Source organism: Ambystoma mexicanum, chromosome 2q (genome assembly GCF_040938575.1).
Source record: "Ambystoma mexicanum isolate Mex_15411 chromosome 2q, UKY_AmexF1_1, whole genome shotgun sequence".
In the NCBI taxonomy this organism is placed as follows: domain Eukaryota; kingdom Metazoa; phylum Chordata; class Amphibia; order Caudata; family Ambystomatidae; genus Ambystoma; species Ambystoma mexicanum.
The window spans coordinates 1,457,959,078-1,457,974,139 of record NC_090924.1 but is presented as its reverse complement, the minus strand read 5'-3'; the positions used below and the strand labels follow the sequence as shown (position 1 = coordinate 1,457,974,139).

Genomic DNA, 15,062 nt, shown 5'->3' with positions numbered 1-15,062 from the left:
CACCCTATGCAAACATGCCTTCAGTACCTAGGGTAAAAAGAGCCAGAGCTGGGGGCTCCAGCTTCCCTTACCTTGCTGCCTTACAATGGAACACCCTTCCCACCTCCCTGCGATCTGAACCTTCACTGACTGCTTTTCGTAAAGCCATGAAACCCTGTTCACCTAACCAACACCATATGTCCAAGTTCTCATGAATAACATGTATGATGTATTATGTTGTATGATACCACCTATAGCCGATCACAGGCCCCTGCCTTACTGTAACCCAAGGCACAACCTGTACCCAGTGTAACTAAGTCTCCTTACAAGTAACAGCGCCACAATGCCCCTGCCTGTAAATGCAATAAATAAATAAATAAATACTGTACCCAAAAACCCCTCGGTTTGCTTCAACAAGACCGGATTCCAATGCGGCCATGGAGTTCACTCACCACCGACTTTATTGTGGACCTACCCCCATCAGAAGGTTGCACATGTATAATGGTCACGGTGGACACTTTTTCTAAAATAGCACAATTTTCCCCTCTGACAGGCATACCCACTGCCGCTACCATGGCAGCTGTATTCGCTAAGGGCATCTTCCGTCTTCGTCTTCATAGGCTACCGTCCAAGATCGTGTCTGACAGAGGTAGTCAGTACACTTCCCGTTTTTGGAAGATTCTATGTGATAGGTCGTCAAACGTCTGACGGAGAACAGGGTGAGCTACGACGGTGAAGTGGCAGCTTCGTTCCTAGTGGTGCTCGTTGACAGAGAAGCGTAAACGTCCTGCAAGGAAGAGGCGTGTGGGGCACCTCGATGACGATAGTTCTGGACTGCAAAGAGTTTGAAGAACTGTTGCCCAGCAAGGGCGTTGAGTCGTCAGCATCTCTGTGGTCTTTGGGGGGCGGGAAACCCACCAGTTGATGCTCCTCGACGCGTCGACGGTCGGGCTTTCTCAAGCGAGATAAAGCGGGCGGCGATGCGGATGAGAGCGTCCTTGGATCAAGAGTTCTAAGGCAAACGGGAGCACGGCGGCTCCGGTCGGCGACGGCGGTCGTCGAAGGTAGCGGACAACAGTCTGGGCGCTTCTCCTTGGGATTCCGCGGCAGTCCCTGTCTCGGGTCGGCAGCCTGTCGAAGGTCTGTCTACTAGGGGGCTTTGGCAAAGATCAGCTCGTGCACGATGGTCCCCCGTAGCTCGGGAAGAGGGCGCCTTACCACGTCCTCTCTGGTTCAGTCCTTGGAGACACAGCAGCTTTTAGATTGATGAAGGAGATTAACAGCAATTCTTCTCTTCCAGCAGGGCTTCAAGGGCAAGCGTCAGTTTCACTCCAGTTACTCTTCGTAGTTTGGACTTCAGCTCTGAACACTTCTGAACACAATTCCTAGCATTGAGAGGTCCCCAGATATACTGTTTATCTATCATTCATTCCACTGTGTCACACTCGAGCATACAATCACTACGAAGGGCATTCAGCAGTCTGTCAGCCAATCAGGCGCACAGTGCATTCAGGGCATTCTTCTCCATCCAGACACTCATAACACAGAATGTGGATTCAGACAAGTACACAATTCAACACTACACACTGCATTCATACCAGTTTCGGGCAGGGCTGTCTCAGTCATTGTGTCAAAGACTAGAAATCAGACATCCAAAACAAGAAGTGCATATTCGTCACACACTCCATTCAACCAGGTCCCACCCACAGGTGTACCCACAACATACGGTCGTTGGGAAGGCTCCAGCAAGTCTGGTCGGCACTTCCCCACACTACCATATATGGAACTTCTACCCAACAGCCAGTCAGGGGGAAGGGACAGAGTCAGGGCTTCCTGGGACTTCGGGAAGATCAAGTTAACAGGCGATGGAAGGCAAGTGGCCATGGGGGCCATCTTGTCTCCATCAGGAATCTACCAATTCCAATGACAGGGCCTTGGCATCCCAAAATGGAGGACGCTCAGGGCACCCATTATTTGAGCATGGAGCTGCCACCAGCCCGTACCATGCTCTGTGGGCCACACACAGGGGCCCAAAAACATACACTAGGTGCACAGGGTTGTACCCCCACCCATGGGTGCCATAAGGGTATCCCATGGGTCCGTTCACCAAAACCAAAAGAGAGAGCTGCACCGCCAGGAGTCTCACATGAACTCCTGCACGGAAAACATGACAGAACACACGATAAAAGGCAGTAAAGGACAAGGATGCAGAGGCCCTGTGCCTCCGGTGCATTTCCAGCATCACAGTCGCCTCCCCAAACTGAGCTTAGGGTGCCTTATCTCCCACGGGATAGACACCCTCATCCAGACGGTCAACATACCTTCCGGAAAGGCCATCTGCATTATCATGACTCTTCCCTGGTCTATGCTCTATGGTGAAGTCTAGCCCTTGCAGGCTAATGGACCACCTGAGCAGTTTCAGGTTCTAACCCTTCATCTGCATAACCCACTTCAGGGGCTTATGATCAGTTTGGACCTTGAAGGTAGACCCCGTAAGGTAGGGCCTAAAACACCTAAGGCTCCAAACTATACTAAAACATTATTTTTCAACAGTAGCCCACCTAAACTCCCTACCCTTAAGTTGTCTACTGATGAATATGATCGGATGTTCTCTTCCTTTGTCATCTAACTGGGACAGACAGCTCCAATTTCGGTGTCGCAGGCATCAGTTTGAACGATAAAGGGCTTGCTGTAATCAGGCGCACACAACATGGGTGGCCGACACAGACTTTCTTTCAAGCCATCAAAGGCCCTCTGACAGTCTTCAGTCCAATTAACCTTCCTAGGGTGTTTGGCTGAAATCAGAGCTGTCAGTGGTGTAGCTATGGTTCCATAGTCTGCCATGAAATTGCGGTAATACCCAGTGAGACCCAAAAAGGCTCTCACCTGGGTTTGAGTAGTGGGAGTCTCCCAGTCCTGTACATCCTGTACCTTACTGGGGAGAGGTTGGATTTGACCCCCTCCTACCTCATGACCAGGATACGTGACTTTCCCCTGAGCTATCTGGCACTTGGTGGCCTTGATAGTGAGGTTGGCCCTTTTCAAGGCCTGCAACACCTTATCCAGATGTGTCAAATGCTCTTCCCAGGTGGAACTGTAGATGGCAATGTCGTCTAAGTAGGCCACACAAAAGGCCTCCAGCCCACTTAGCGCATGACCAATCTCTGGATGGTGGCAGGGGCATTCTTCAACCCAAAAGGCATGACCCTAAACTGGTAGAGACCCTCTGGTGTTGAGAATGCTGTCTTTTCCTTGGAATGGTCCGTCAGAGCTATTTGCCAATAGCCTGAGGTGAGGTCAAAGGGGCTGACAAATTTGGAAGCACCTATGGTGTCCACGAGCTCATCAGCCCTGGGCAATGGGTGCGCGTCAGTTTTGGTGACGGCATTGACTCCTCGGTAGTCCACACAGAACCTCCAATCCTTGGTACCTGCCTGGGAACTTGCCTTGGGGACAAGGACCACTGGACCCGACCACGGACTGGTTGAGGGTTCAATAACGCCCAGATCCAACATCTTGGCGACCTCAGCCTTGATGTGGTTCTTAACTGTATCTGACATACGGTAGCACCTACTTTTGACAGGCACACTGTCACCAGTGTCAATCTCGTGCCTACACCATGGTGTAAGGCCTGGTGTCAGTGAAAACAGAGTGTCATACTGCCGGAGCAAAGCCCTGCAGGCCCTCTGCTGCTGTGTTGTCATATCGGGAGAGAAATGGACTCCCTCCACTGAGCCATCCTGAGGGTTGCTATGCAGCAAATCCGGAAGGGGCTCACTCTCATCCTCTTCTTGCTCTGAAGCTAGCAAGAGACATGATACTTCGGCTCGCCAGTGGAAAGGCTTGAGCATGTTAACATGGAATACCTAAGCAGCAACCCTTGAGGTTCCCATGTCAACCAGATAATTGACCTCGCCCATCTTGGAGATTATCCTGAAGGGTCCAAACCATTTATCTGCCAAAGCCCGAGACTTGGTAGGCTCCATCACAAGGACCTCCTGTCCCAGAGTCCAATCCACGTGCAATGCTTTAAGGTCATGCCAGTACAGTACTTATTCAATTCCTGGCTGGCCTTGAGATTCGCTGTTGCCTGACCATTATCTGTGTCATTCTCCGTCTGAGGTCTAACACATAGTCCCCTACTTGCTTGGCGGGACCTGGAGGGGTGGCCTCCAAACCTTCTCTGATCAAGGCAAGGGGGCCCCCTCACGGGATGTCCAAAGAGTAACTCAAAGGGGCTGAAACCAACACCCTCTTGAGGTACCTCTCTGTAAGCAAACACCAGGCATGGCAGGAGAAGATTCCACTTCTTCCTTAGGGGCTCTTCCAAAGCGCCTAGCATGCGCTTGAGAGTTTATTAAATCTCTCAGCCAAACCATTGGTCTGGGGGTGGTAAGAGGTGGAGAACTTGTAGGTTACCCCACACTCTTTCCACATGGTTTTCATGTAACTCGACATGAAGTTGGATCCTATGTCAGAGACAACCTCCTTAGGGAATCCAACATGGGTGAAAATGCCCAGGAGAGCCCGGGCAACCACCTTGGCAGTAACAGTCCAAAGGGGTATAGCGTCAGGGTACCTGGTGGCATGATCGACCAAGACCAGGATGAACCGATATCCACCTGACGTGGGAGAGTCAAGGGGACCGACGATGTCGATGCCCACCCTCTCAAACGGTGTGCCAACCACTGGCAATGGCTTCAGTGGGGCAATGACACTGCCTCCAGTCTTGCCAGACAACTGACAAGTTGGGCAGGTCCTGCAGTGGGACACCACTCCTACTCCCATTCAAGGCCAGTAGAAATGGGCAGAGAGCATCTTGGTCCCAAGATGACTAGCTAAGGGCACCTCATGCAACAACTGCAGCAGGAAGGGCCTGTAAACCTGGGGTACCACCAACCTCTTGAGGGCACCAGGTTCAGGCTTAGTTGGCTCACTAACAAGGAGCTCACCCTCCCAATGAATCCGAATTATCCAAGGCATTTCTCCCTGTGCCTGGGACAGGGCCTGTTTCCTCAGACCCTCGAGAGAGTGGCGCTCTCTCTGACCCTTACAAAAGTCCGCCCGGGAGAGCCCTCCTTCAGCTAACAAGCATTGAAGGTCGGGGTGGTCCTCTGGGTTGAGTACCTCTCCCACAGGAAATTCTCCTGGCTCTTCTCCCACAGGAGTTGAGACAGGGTTTACCATTGGACTCAGCCCGTCCGGAGCATGGATCCCAATGGGTGCTGTCCGAACAGCAGGAAGAGCAGGGGCTCCCTCCACAGAAGAGGCCTTCTTACTCTTCCATTTCCTTTGTGCCTTGGGTTTCCCCGTTGACGAAGGTGCCGGGCTCACAGCCGGACCCTGTGTGACCTGCGATCGGGTGACTGCCACAGCAGCCATGGGTAGACCACCCGTGTTCATCCCCCAACTCGACCAAATCGTTACCTATCAAGATGTTTGCAGGTACATTGACCTGGGCCAGAAGCTTCGCTCTCTTGTCTTCAATCGTAATGTTGACTAAGGCTAAAGGTGATAATTTGGGAGGCCCACCAGCTAACTTGGTGGTTCACAAAGGAGCACCTAAATAGTCCTCTGGCTTGAGCAGGGTCCTGTCCACCACTGTCATGCTTGCCCCTGTGTCTCTCAAACCAGTAGAAGGCTGGCCATTCAAGAGGACACTTCTCAAAAACGTACGAGTGCTCTGAGGGATAGTCGCCAGTACTTCTGCGTACTGGTCCTAGGCCCCAATGGACACTAAGGAAATATCTTAGGGAGCACCGAAGGTGATACCAGTAGAGGAGGGGAGGACAGTGGCCTGCACCTCAGGTATGGAGTAGGGGTAGGTCAGGCTGACAGCCTGGACTCCAAGTGCCTTATCCTTACACTTGGGGTCACACCTTCGGTGATCCAGAGCCCCACAATCCCAACAAGTGCCAGGCGTGCGGGGTACAGTACTGGAACCACTGGGACCCTGCTTTGCAGCAGGCGGACCACTACTCTTACTCCCACCCACAACAGAATTATCCCCCCTATGTTTTTGGGTCTTTGGAGAGGAAGATTTTGGTTTACCCGACTCGTCCGCATCGTCGCCCGCTCGATCTCGCTGGAGAAGGCCCGACCATCGATGCACCGAGGAGCATCCATCGGTGGGTTTCCTGCCACCCAAAGACCACAGAGACGCCGATGACTCAACGTCCTTGCTGGGCCACAGTTCTTCAAACTGTTTGCGGTCCAGAACTATCGACATCGAGGTGCCCCGCACGCCTCTTCCTTGCAGGACGTTTACGCTTCTCCGTCAATGAGCACCACTTGGAACGAAGTTGCCACTTCACCGTCGTAGCTCACCCTGTTCTCCAGCGGACGTTCGACGACCCCTGACTCCTGCCTTAAAGGGAGGGCATTCAAGAAGGGCTGTTGATTCCCCGATGAGGAACGCTACAACGCCAGGTACTTTGGGGTTGCAGAACTATTGGGAAGTCTTTGGTGAACAATATATGGACTGGGCTTGTGATATCTCTTTATTCTACAGGTTGCCCAGGTGGGGGGATCTCCACACAGAACTGTGTCTCGGTAGGCGCCAGTATTCTGCCAATTGCTCTAACCAACTGCTTTTCTCTTACCTCTATTGTTGGTTTCCTTTACGACTTGATTTGTGAGCCATTTAACCATACAGTTGATGCACTTTAAAGAGATCTAATAGTAACTGTGGTACCACGTAGAATTGTATATTTGCCATTCTAGATAACCGAGTACAAAGTGAGTTATCGTGATATTGTATATAACCTTGGATATTAATTATATAAAGACTGTGTTTGAACTGATACAGTGTGCAGACATTCCTTTGTAGGTTCTAGGGGACTACACTGTACTTAAGAACCAGCTTGCATCACCGCTTGAGAAGCTAGGCCTTGATTGCTCGACCACGTACCAATATTGAGACTCTCGGCAGGGGTCCTCTGTGCCTCTCCTCTACCAATTAGAGAGCGCAAGTACAGACCCCCCCTCCGGCGTCTTCACAGTAGGTTCGCCATTTACTAAGCTAATTAAAGACTGATCTTTTGGCCATTGCACTCTCAGAGTGTATACATTTTCTTTGAGATCTAATGGTAAATAAACTGCTTTGCCACAAATGCCTTTCACTAATTCAGAGGGAGGTAATTTTGCTGTTTTTGGTTGAAGATGTATTATTGCTTGAAATGGGTGCACTGTTTGAGTTATGATGCTCTCATATACAGTTGGTGCAGGGGTTTTGGTAGTGGGAATAATTTCAAGTTATTTGTGATAGCACGTGAAGGTGTTTGGTTGTTGTCAAGTTTCGTAGTGCAGTAATTGCAAAGTACTAAGGGGTCAGTAATTTCGTATTTGTTTTTTGCTATAAGGTAGAAGGTAATTGGAACCATTTGGAATATTCATTGTCTTCTATTTTGTACGTTATGTCTACAGTTTTTGTGCTACTTTTATAAAAAGTCCAGCAGCAACACAGACACACATGGTTTGGTACTTCAGCGGAGGTACTTTTAAACTTCAGCATTTCTTTTTTGCATGTGTTTAATAGAAGTTGCTATTTGTACAGTAGTTGCTAGTTTGTTGTAAAGCTATTGCATTTTGTAAGGTGCTTTCAATTCCAAAATATTTTCCCTGGATATGCTCTATTTCTTTGAGTAGTAGTTTGGCTGTACCATGTAGTAGATTGCTATTTAAATTGCCTAGTGATAAAGCAGGACTTTTAGCATAGTAGAGTTTATGGACCTGATGTCTTATAGTTGAATGATGTGTTGCTATAATTTTGATATGATGGAAGGTTCTTTTGCAAATAGGTCCTGAAATGCAGGCTAATGAATGTCCTTGTAGTCCTGTGTATTTGCGCACTTGACAGGCATCCATATTTTGTAGTAGTTTCATTTTGAATTTGTGTTTGCTTTTTACATACTGATTGAGGAACTGGCGTAAATATTTGAAAGATTTTTTGGCAATGTTACACATTGATGTGCACGGCCATTTGTAGACTGGACGTTTTGGTTCAGTAGAATGGAGAGGTGATACTGAGTTTTCTGGGGATATTTTTGTGAGCAGAGTTTCTTGTTCCATAATGGTGTCATTAGGTTTGTCATACCCTCGTCCATTGCTATGTATGGCAATTGTGTTTGTTTGCTTTTGTTTATATGCTTCTTCATTAAAATATTATTCTGCACTCGTGGTGTTACTCCATTCACCTCCACAGAGGTTTAAGAAGCTATTTTTGTTGATATTCTGTTTATTGAGAAGTCTTTGTTGTAGTTTAGTAGTTAGTTTTGTTAGTGGTTTCATTCTGTTTAAAACTAAAATAAATAACTTCCTTTTGAGAAGGATTGCAGTGTCTATGAGAGCTTCTAGGATTCATTTTCTACGGTAGGTTTTAAGGGTTGTGCATGATTTCTCTCCTGTTTTTATAAGGTTCTGAAGGACTCTGTGGTGGAACATAGTTTGTAAAATATTGTTTTTGGTATGGTTACTTGCCAGTGTATCAAGATTTATAGGTGCAGGATTCCCAGTAGTGGTAGTTGAAGTCTTGTTAATCACTTTCTGTTTCGTTTTGCATTTTGATAGAGGAGGATATTCCCCTCTGCAGGCCCTTGGGGATATGGTGGTATGGAGGTGGTGGGGGTACTGATGCCGAGGCAGTAGCAGCAGAAGCAATTTGGAATGCCATCTGGAAGGTTAATAACCAGAAACCAGGAACCAGGAACCAAGAACAGCAATGTGCACAATTGTCCTGTTGTAAATCTTGGAAATCCAAAAGCAGAATGAGGATCAGCTCTGGGGTGGGGCCTTTTATAGGGGTACAGGTGCGTGCTTTGCGCACACCCGTGCTGTCCCAGGACACTTCAAACACCAAGAAAGGGTTCAAAAAGTTCCAAAAAATATGTAGATCAGCAGGGATATTGTCTGGGACATGTGCAATGGTGAACTTTTACTGTAAAATACCTTGGAATGCTAAAAAAAACACTTTTTAAAAGTTCAGGGGCCCGGACAATGTCCGCAAATAAGGACACACGCTCAGCGTGGGTGCGGTCACATGATGAAGTCGCGGATACCTTCGCAAATGGGACAGCTGTCCGCAGGACACCAAATGCATGGGACGGTTGTGCGCATGCGCGCGGGTGTTCTACGGAGAGTGTTTGGGTCCTCGAACTAATTAATAGTGCGGACAGTTGTGGACAGGCGCGATGTTCGTAGCACCCAAGTGTGTGATGCTCATATACGCGTGTGTTCTACGAACAGTGTTAAAGTCCCGGAATAAAATAAATGTGCGTCAAAACTTTGCAGACAGGCAAACAGGATATGTGTTCTACGGATATATTCATTCTGGTTGCTGACATTACGAACAGGGGGTTGTTCTTAGGATGCCCCATTTTGGGTGATTGTGGACAAGCTCACATCTTGTGTGTTCTAAGGACACCTCCATTTTAATTACGAACAGTACGAACAGGTATATTGTCCTTAGGGCACCCGCATTTGGGTTAATTGCAGACAAGCAGACCTCTTGTATGTTCTAAGGACACTGCCATTTTAATTACGAACAGTACGAACAGGTATATTGTCCTTAAGACACCAGCATGTTGGTTAATTACGGATAGGCGAACATCTTGTGTGTTCTAAGGACACCTACATTTTAATTATGGACAGTACGGACAGGTATAGTCTCCTTAGGACACCCCCATTTTGGTAAATTGCGGACATAATGGACACCCTCGCTGTCTGCGGACACCCTAACTGCCTTTTAAAAAAATAAATAAGACACAGGCACATACTAAGAACACACTTAAAATTGTATTATTGTTTAATAGTATAAAAATTACGAAAGAAAGGGGGAAGCAGAAACTGAAACAAATACAGGGGAATTAGGGGTTTGGACATGATGTGTGGTAGGGGAGGAAGGGATGGAAGTCTCATCGTAATGTTTTTCTTGCTGGGGAGGGTTTGGGGATAGTTGGCTGGGACATGGAGAGGGGGAACAGGTACATGTGGGACAATGATATGTAATATTTTCTTTAATGTGATCCACAACACACTGGGTGTCATTCCGAGGTTGGATGTAAGGGAAAAATGATGCCGGTAAAGGATTACCGGCATCGCTTACCGCTCCGGGCTTTTCCGACATACCAAACTGCTATTAGCGGCACCATAAATAACGGTGCCTCTAATAGCGGCATGGTCGCGGCACGCGGCCCATCATACCGGCAATAGCGGCATGTCGTAAACTGGAGGACTTCACAAGTGAAGCGGACATGCAAATACCGGCATCATGAAGGCTCTAAAAGTGGATTCCGGCATGCCGTAAATACCGGCATCGCTGACCAACCGTAAAATGCCATGTGCAGTGTTCCCAACTGCCACAGGTGCACAATATTATCACAGGTAGAGGCAATGGAGTCTGGCCCTGAACAAAAGGAGCACACCTACACACCACACCCCTTTCCACACCAAGATCAACACAATAGTAGCATCAATACTTCAGCTGGAGGACATGCTTGCATTGCAACACCAGCAACAATACCAACATCAACAGCGGGCACCATAGAGGAAACACAGCAGGAGAAGGAGGATGAGGCAGGCCCAGCATACCCACCAGTGCAGCCAGCGTTACCACTCATGCAGCCCCCAATCCCTAACATCAGAGCCAGTCCTTCCAACCCAAACCCGGAGCACAACCACACCCTGTACCGTCTGGACTGGGACACCATAAACACCATCTGTTAAGAGGGATTTCTGAACTCGGACATGGAGCGGCAGATTGGTCAGCTTTGTATTTTACTACCGATTGAACACACATGGATGTCCGCACCTTTCTTAGGGACCCGAGAAATAATGCAGCATTCAATTAGATTTTGAGAGACATTATAGTACAAGTAAATGGTTATTCCGAGAGAACTCTGAGAACTGAATGAGACTTTTTCTTCGAGGGACAGATTGAGGGATTGCTGGTTGTAAAGAACTCTTGTTTCATGCTGAAAGAAAATCATCATGTCGTCTGGTGAAAGACCGATTCGAGGGATTCATTGGGAATTCGTGTTCATCGTCCAGTAAGCAGTCGGCGGATAAAAAAGTTTTTTTGAGTGAGGCAGTGATAATGAGTATGGCGTATGTAGTTGTGGATGGCGATATAGCACTGGCAGTGGTGACAGGAATGACGTGATGGAAGTAGATGTAGCAAAGACAGTGATAATGAGAATGTAGTCGTGGATGTAGATATAGCAGTGGCAGTGGTAGCAGGTATTAAGTGGTGGGAGTAGATGTAGCAAATGCAGTGATAGTGAGTATGTTGTAGTGAATGTAGATAAAGCAGTGCTAGCAGGTATTAAGTGGGGGAAAGAGATGTAGCAAAGTCAGTGATAGTGAGTATCGATGTGAATGTAGATATAGCTGTGGCAGTGGTAGCAGGTATTAAGTGGCGGAAGTAGAGGTATCAAAGGCAGTGATAGTGAGTATGTAGTTGTGAATGTAGATATCATGTTTCTGCATCTCTGCCTCTGGGTGGTGCTGTCTGCAGACCTGCAGGGTGTTTTCTATTATCTTCAGAGAAGAGCCTACATCATTATTTATCATTTCCTTTCACAAATCTGTATATTCAAAAACATGAACTTCAATTCCCATAATGCACCTTGTGGTGTTTCTCTTTCCCTGGCTATTCCTATGCATCAGTCTTGGAACCACAATCCCCAGAACAGAGAGGGAGGAGGCAGAATACCTTCAGGTGTGCTGCTCCGGGAACTGCTAATGAGCCTGCTTCAGCACAGGGCAGGTCAGTACTTAAGCAGCTGCATGCAGGAGCACAGGGCTCTTGCATTGAGTTCACTCCAAGCCCTTTTTGCCTTGAGCCATGGAATTCTGCTGTTTCCTGTTGCTACCAGAACCTGCTCCTGCTCCAGTGCCCTGTTCTCCCTGCCTTGCAGCCCTGCTACTCTTCCTACTCTCCCCTGCCTTCTGCCCTACTCCTCTGTGCTTCCTGCACTGCGGCCCTTATCCTCTTCTGTTCCCTGTATTCAGCCCCATGCTCCCTACAACCTATAATCGTGCTCCCTGCCTGCAGATCCTTGTTCTATGCCCATAGTCTGTGTTACCTGGATTTACTTTCTATGTTTCCAGCCCTAAGTTTCCTTGTTATCTGTCTGCAGTCCTGCCCTGGTTATTCCAGTCCAGATTTACATTTCCTTGAATTCCATGTTACCGGTCTGCTGTCCAGTCCTTGTTTTCCTAGTCCAGAGTTTCAGTCCTGAGTTTTCCTGTTCCTTGAATCCGGTCCATAGTTTCTAGTCTGCAGTTCTAGGCCCCTGTACCATTGCGCTTAGATTCTTTTCTACTTGCTTTTCCTCTTTCATTCCTGGTCTCTGGTCTGAACCTTGCTTACTTTGACTGCCTTTTCTTGCCTAGATATTTCTGTTACCGTTCTTGTCCTCACTCGTGATTCTGTTATTCCTTTGTTCATAGTTTGGCTACAAGGTTTGCCAGCAAGCAATCTCTGCCCTTTCATTTGTCTCGTTTTACTTGTAGTCTATAGTGAATTTAATATAACAGTGTGTTGTGTTCTGTTCCACAAGAGGGCATCCGCTGTAGGTTCCGGCTGGACATATGCCGACTTGTCTTGTGTAAGTACACTCCTTGTCTGCCATTTCCTCCGATTCTGTTGTTCAGAATTACCTTGTGTATTTTTCCTTCTTGTTTACCTGCCTGCTCTATGCCTTTTCCTTCCACCTTTACATCAGCACAGCCACCCCACACCTACCTGGGTGTCCTGTGCAACTCCTGACAGTAGATATAGCAGTGGCAGTAATGGTGAGGATGCAGTCACGAATGTAGATATAGCAGTGGCAGTGGTAGAAGTTCTTCAGTGGTGGAAGTAGATTTAACTAGGCAGTGATAGCGAATATGTAGTTGTGGATGTAGATATAGCAGTGGCAGTGGTAGCAGGTATTAAGTGGTGGAAGTAGATGTAGCAAAGGAAGTGATAGTGAGAATGTAGTTGTGGTAGCAGTGGCAGTGGTAGCAACTATTATCCGGTTGAAGTAGATGTAGCGAGGCACTGATTGTGAGTAGGTAGTCGTGGATGTAGGTATAGCAGTGTCAGTGTAGCAGGTATTAAGGGGTGGATGTAGATATAGCAATGGCAGTGATAGTGAGTATGTAGTTGTGGATGTATATATAGCAGCGGCAGTGGTAGCAGGTATTAAGTGTGGAAGTAGATGTGGCAAAGGCAGTGATCGTGTGTATGTAGTTGTTGATGTAGATATAGTGGAAGCTTACATATAGATTGTGTTTTCATACTTTAAATTGCATCCCACTACGTCTGGGCACTAGAACACATATAGTTTCAGCCACTGTTTAATGTTCATGAAGAAATCAGAAAGGATTTTTCCTACCTTCCACGGCTGGAAATATTTATCCAAACTTGCACCCTTAGAAGTTCCCTCTGTTTGTGTTCCGGATGAGATCATACCATGTAAAGCATGAGCCGCAGCGTAGACCGCAGTGTGAACACTGTAGGTTACATGGAAATTGTGAACATCATATTGTGAAAGAGGAATCTGTTTCAGTGTTTGAGCCTCTCTGCATTTTTGTAAAATGTAATCATCAGGCAAAGAACCATTCGGAAACGCCGGGAAACACTTAAGTCCTCCTATCCAGAATTCCATAAGCAGTCCATCATCTGAGAAGTCAAATGGCTTCACATTGTACAGGAAGTCCTTGAGTCCTGGAACCTCTCCCTTAGGAATGGAAAATACTAGTGAGCCATTGAACCGATTCATGTTTGGGTAATATATAAACCTTTTCAAAAACGTGTCAGTCGCTGAGAAAATCCAGACCTTTGGTTTCCATCTATCTATGCAGACGGCGAGTAATGCCTGCAAATAATGACAATTGCAATGAAAGATCACCACTGTGGCAGTGGAATTATTGATCACTTCAGCAGTCGACAGGGTCTCTTCCCAATGCAGACGGTCCATCTTGAGTCTTTCATTGAAGGCCACACATCCGCCGCTCATGGTGATTTCTCTCTCCAGCTCTGCCCCGGCTCTTCTCCCAATGTCATCATCTGATGTGAGGATCCCAACCCAGATCCATCCAAAGTGCTTGAGAACCTTAGCGATGCCGCGGGGCTCGTGGATCTCATTTGGGACTGTGCGGTAAAAGGATGGGAACTGAAGCCTGTCGTTGAAAAGCGGATCCATGGATCCATAGCTGATCTGAGGAAGACACAAAGAGGAGCTGTAACATATGTTACAGAATCCTGACAATGGGCTCTGTAAAGAACTTAATTCTAAAATCATGATTGCATCATTTCTATCTGATGGATGCTCCACTGTCATGCCTTTGTCTATCCTCTGGAGGGTCGTCCAGCATATAAAGACTCATTACATTGTGAAACAAGACATTGCATAAATCTTGATTACATTTGAATGGATACTGTAGGTCCATAGGTGGGAATATATTTTGAAATCAACATCTATCACTGCTTTTACTCTGTCCTTCAAGGCCACTGGTTCTTTGACCCCCCTTTGATCTTTCTTCCTTATAAGGACTTTGCCCAATCACCATAATCTGCTACCATACCACCAGATGTGATCCCAAGTGTGTTTTCCAACAGTTTATTATTTAAATATCCATAAGAAGGCATTGGCTAAGAAACCCCTTGGCAATCTTGTATCAGATATGCAAGTTTCTGGACATACAGCAATCACTGCTGACATTTTCTCAGATCTTAACTCATTCTTATTGTGGCCTGGGCTGAGTTAGGGGTTTGTAGCCGGAGTTAGGGTGGCTGGGTATAGATTGCTGGGATGAACTAATGTGGGTGTGTGGGAGGGTGCCTGTGTGAGCTTGAGAGAGTGATCAGATGGGTTGCCAGTGAGAGCTTGGATTTTCTTTGGGGTGAGGTTTTGTGGTTCTGTGGGGTTCTGTTGCAGAGTTAGTGAGGGTTTTTGGAGTCTTCTGGATGGTTGTGATGGTACGTAGGGGTCTTGCTTGAAGGATTGAGCTAGTGAGTATGGCCTGAAATTGCACGGTGACGTTAGCGTGAATGAGGTGGTGGGGTAAAAGTGGGTGGCAAGGTTTCTTGACTTCTA

General features: G+C 47.3%; 1 protein-coding gene across 1 annotated transcript in view; it reads right to left on the bottom strand.

The window, feature by feature from the left end:
- The window catches only part of LOC138568885 (vomeronasal type-2 receptor 26-like), a 152,264-nt gene that overhangs the window by 84,561 nt on the left and 52,641 nt on the right, over positions 1 to 15,062 (bottom strand). Inside the window, exon 3 of the mRNA XM_069646665.1 lies at positions 13,359 to 14,183. Within this exon, the coding sequence (XP_069502766.1) occupies positions 13,359 to 14,183 (825 nt within the window). The remainder of the gene's footprint in view (positions 1 to 13,358; positions 14,184 to 15,062) is intronic.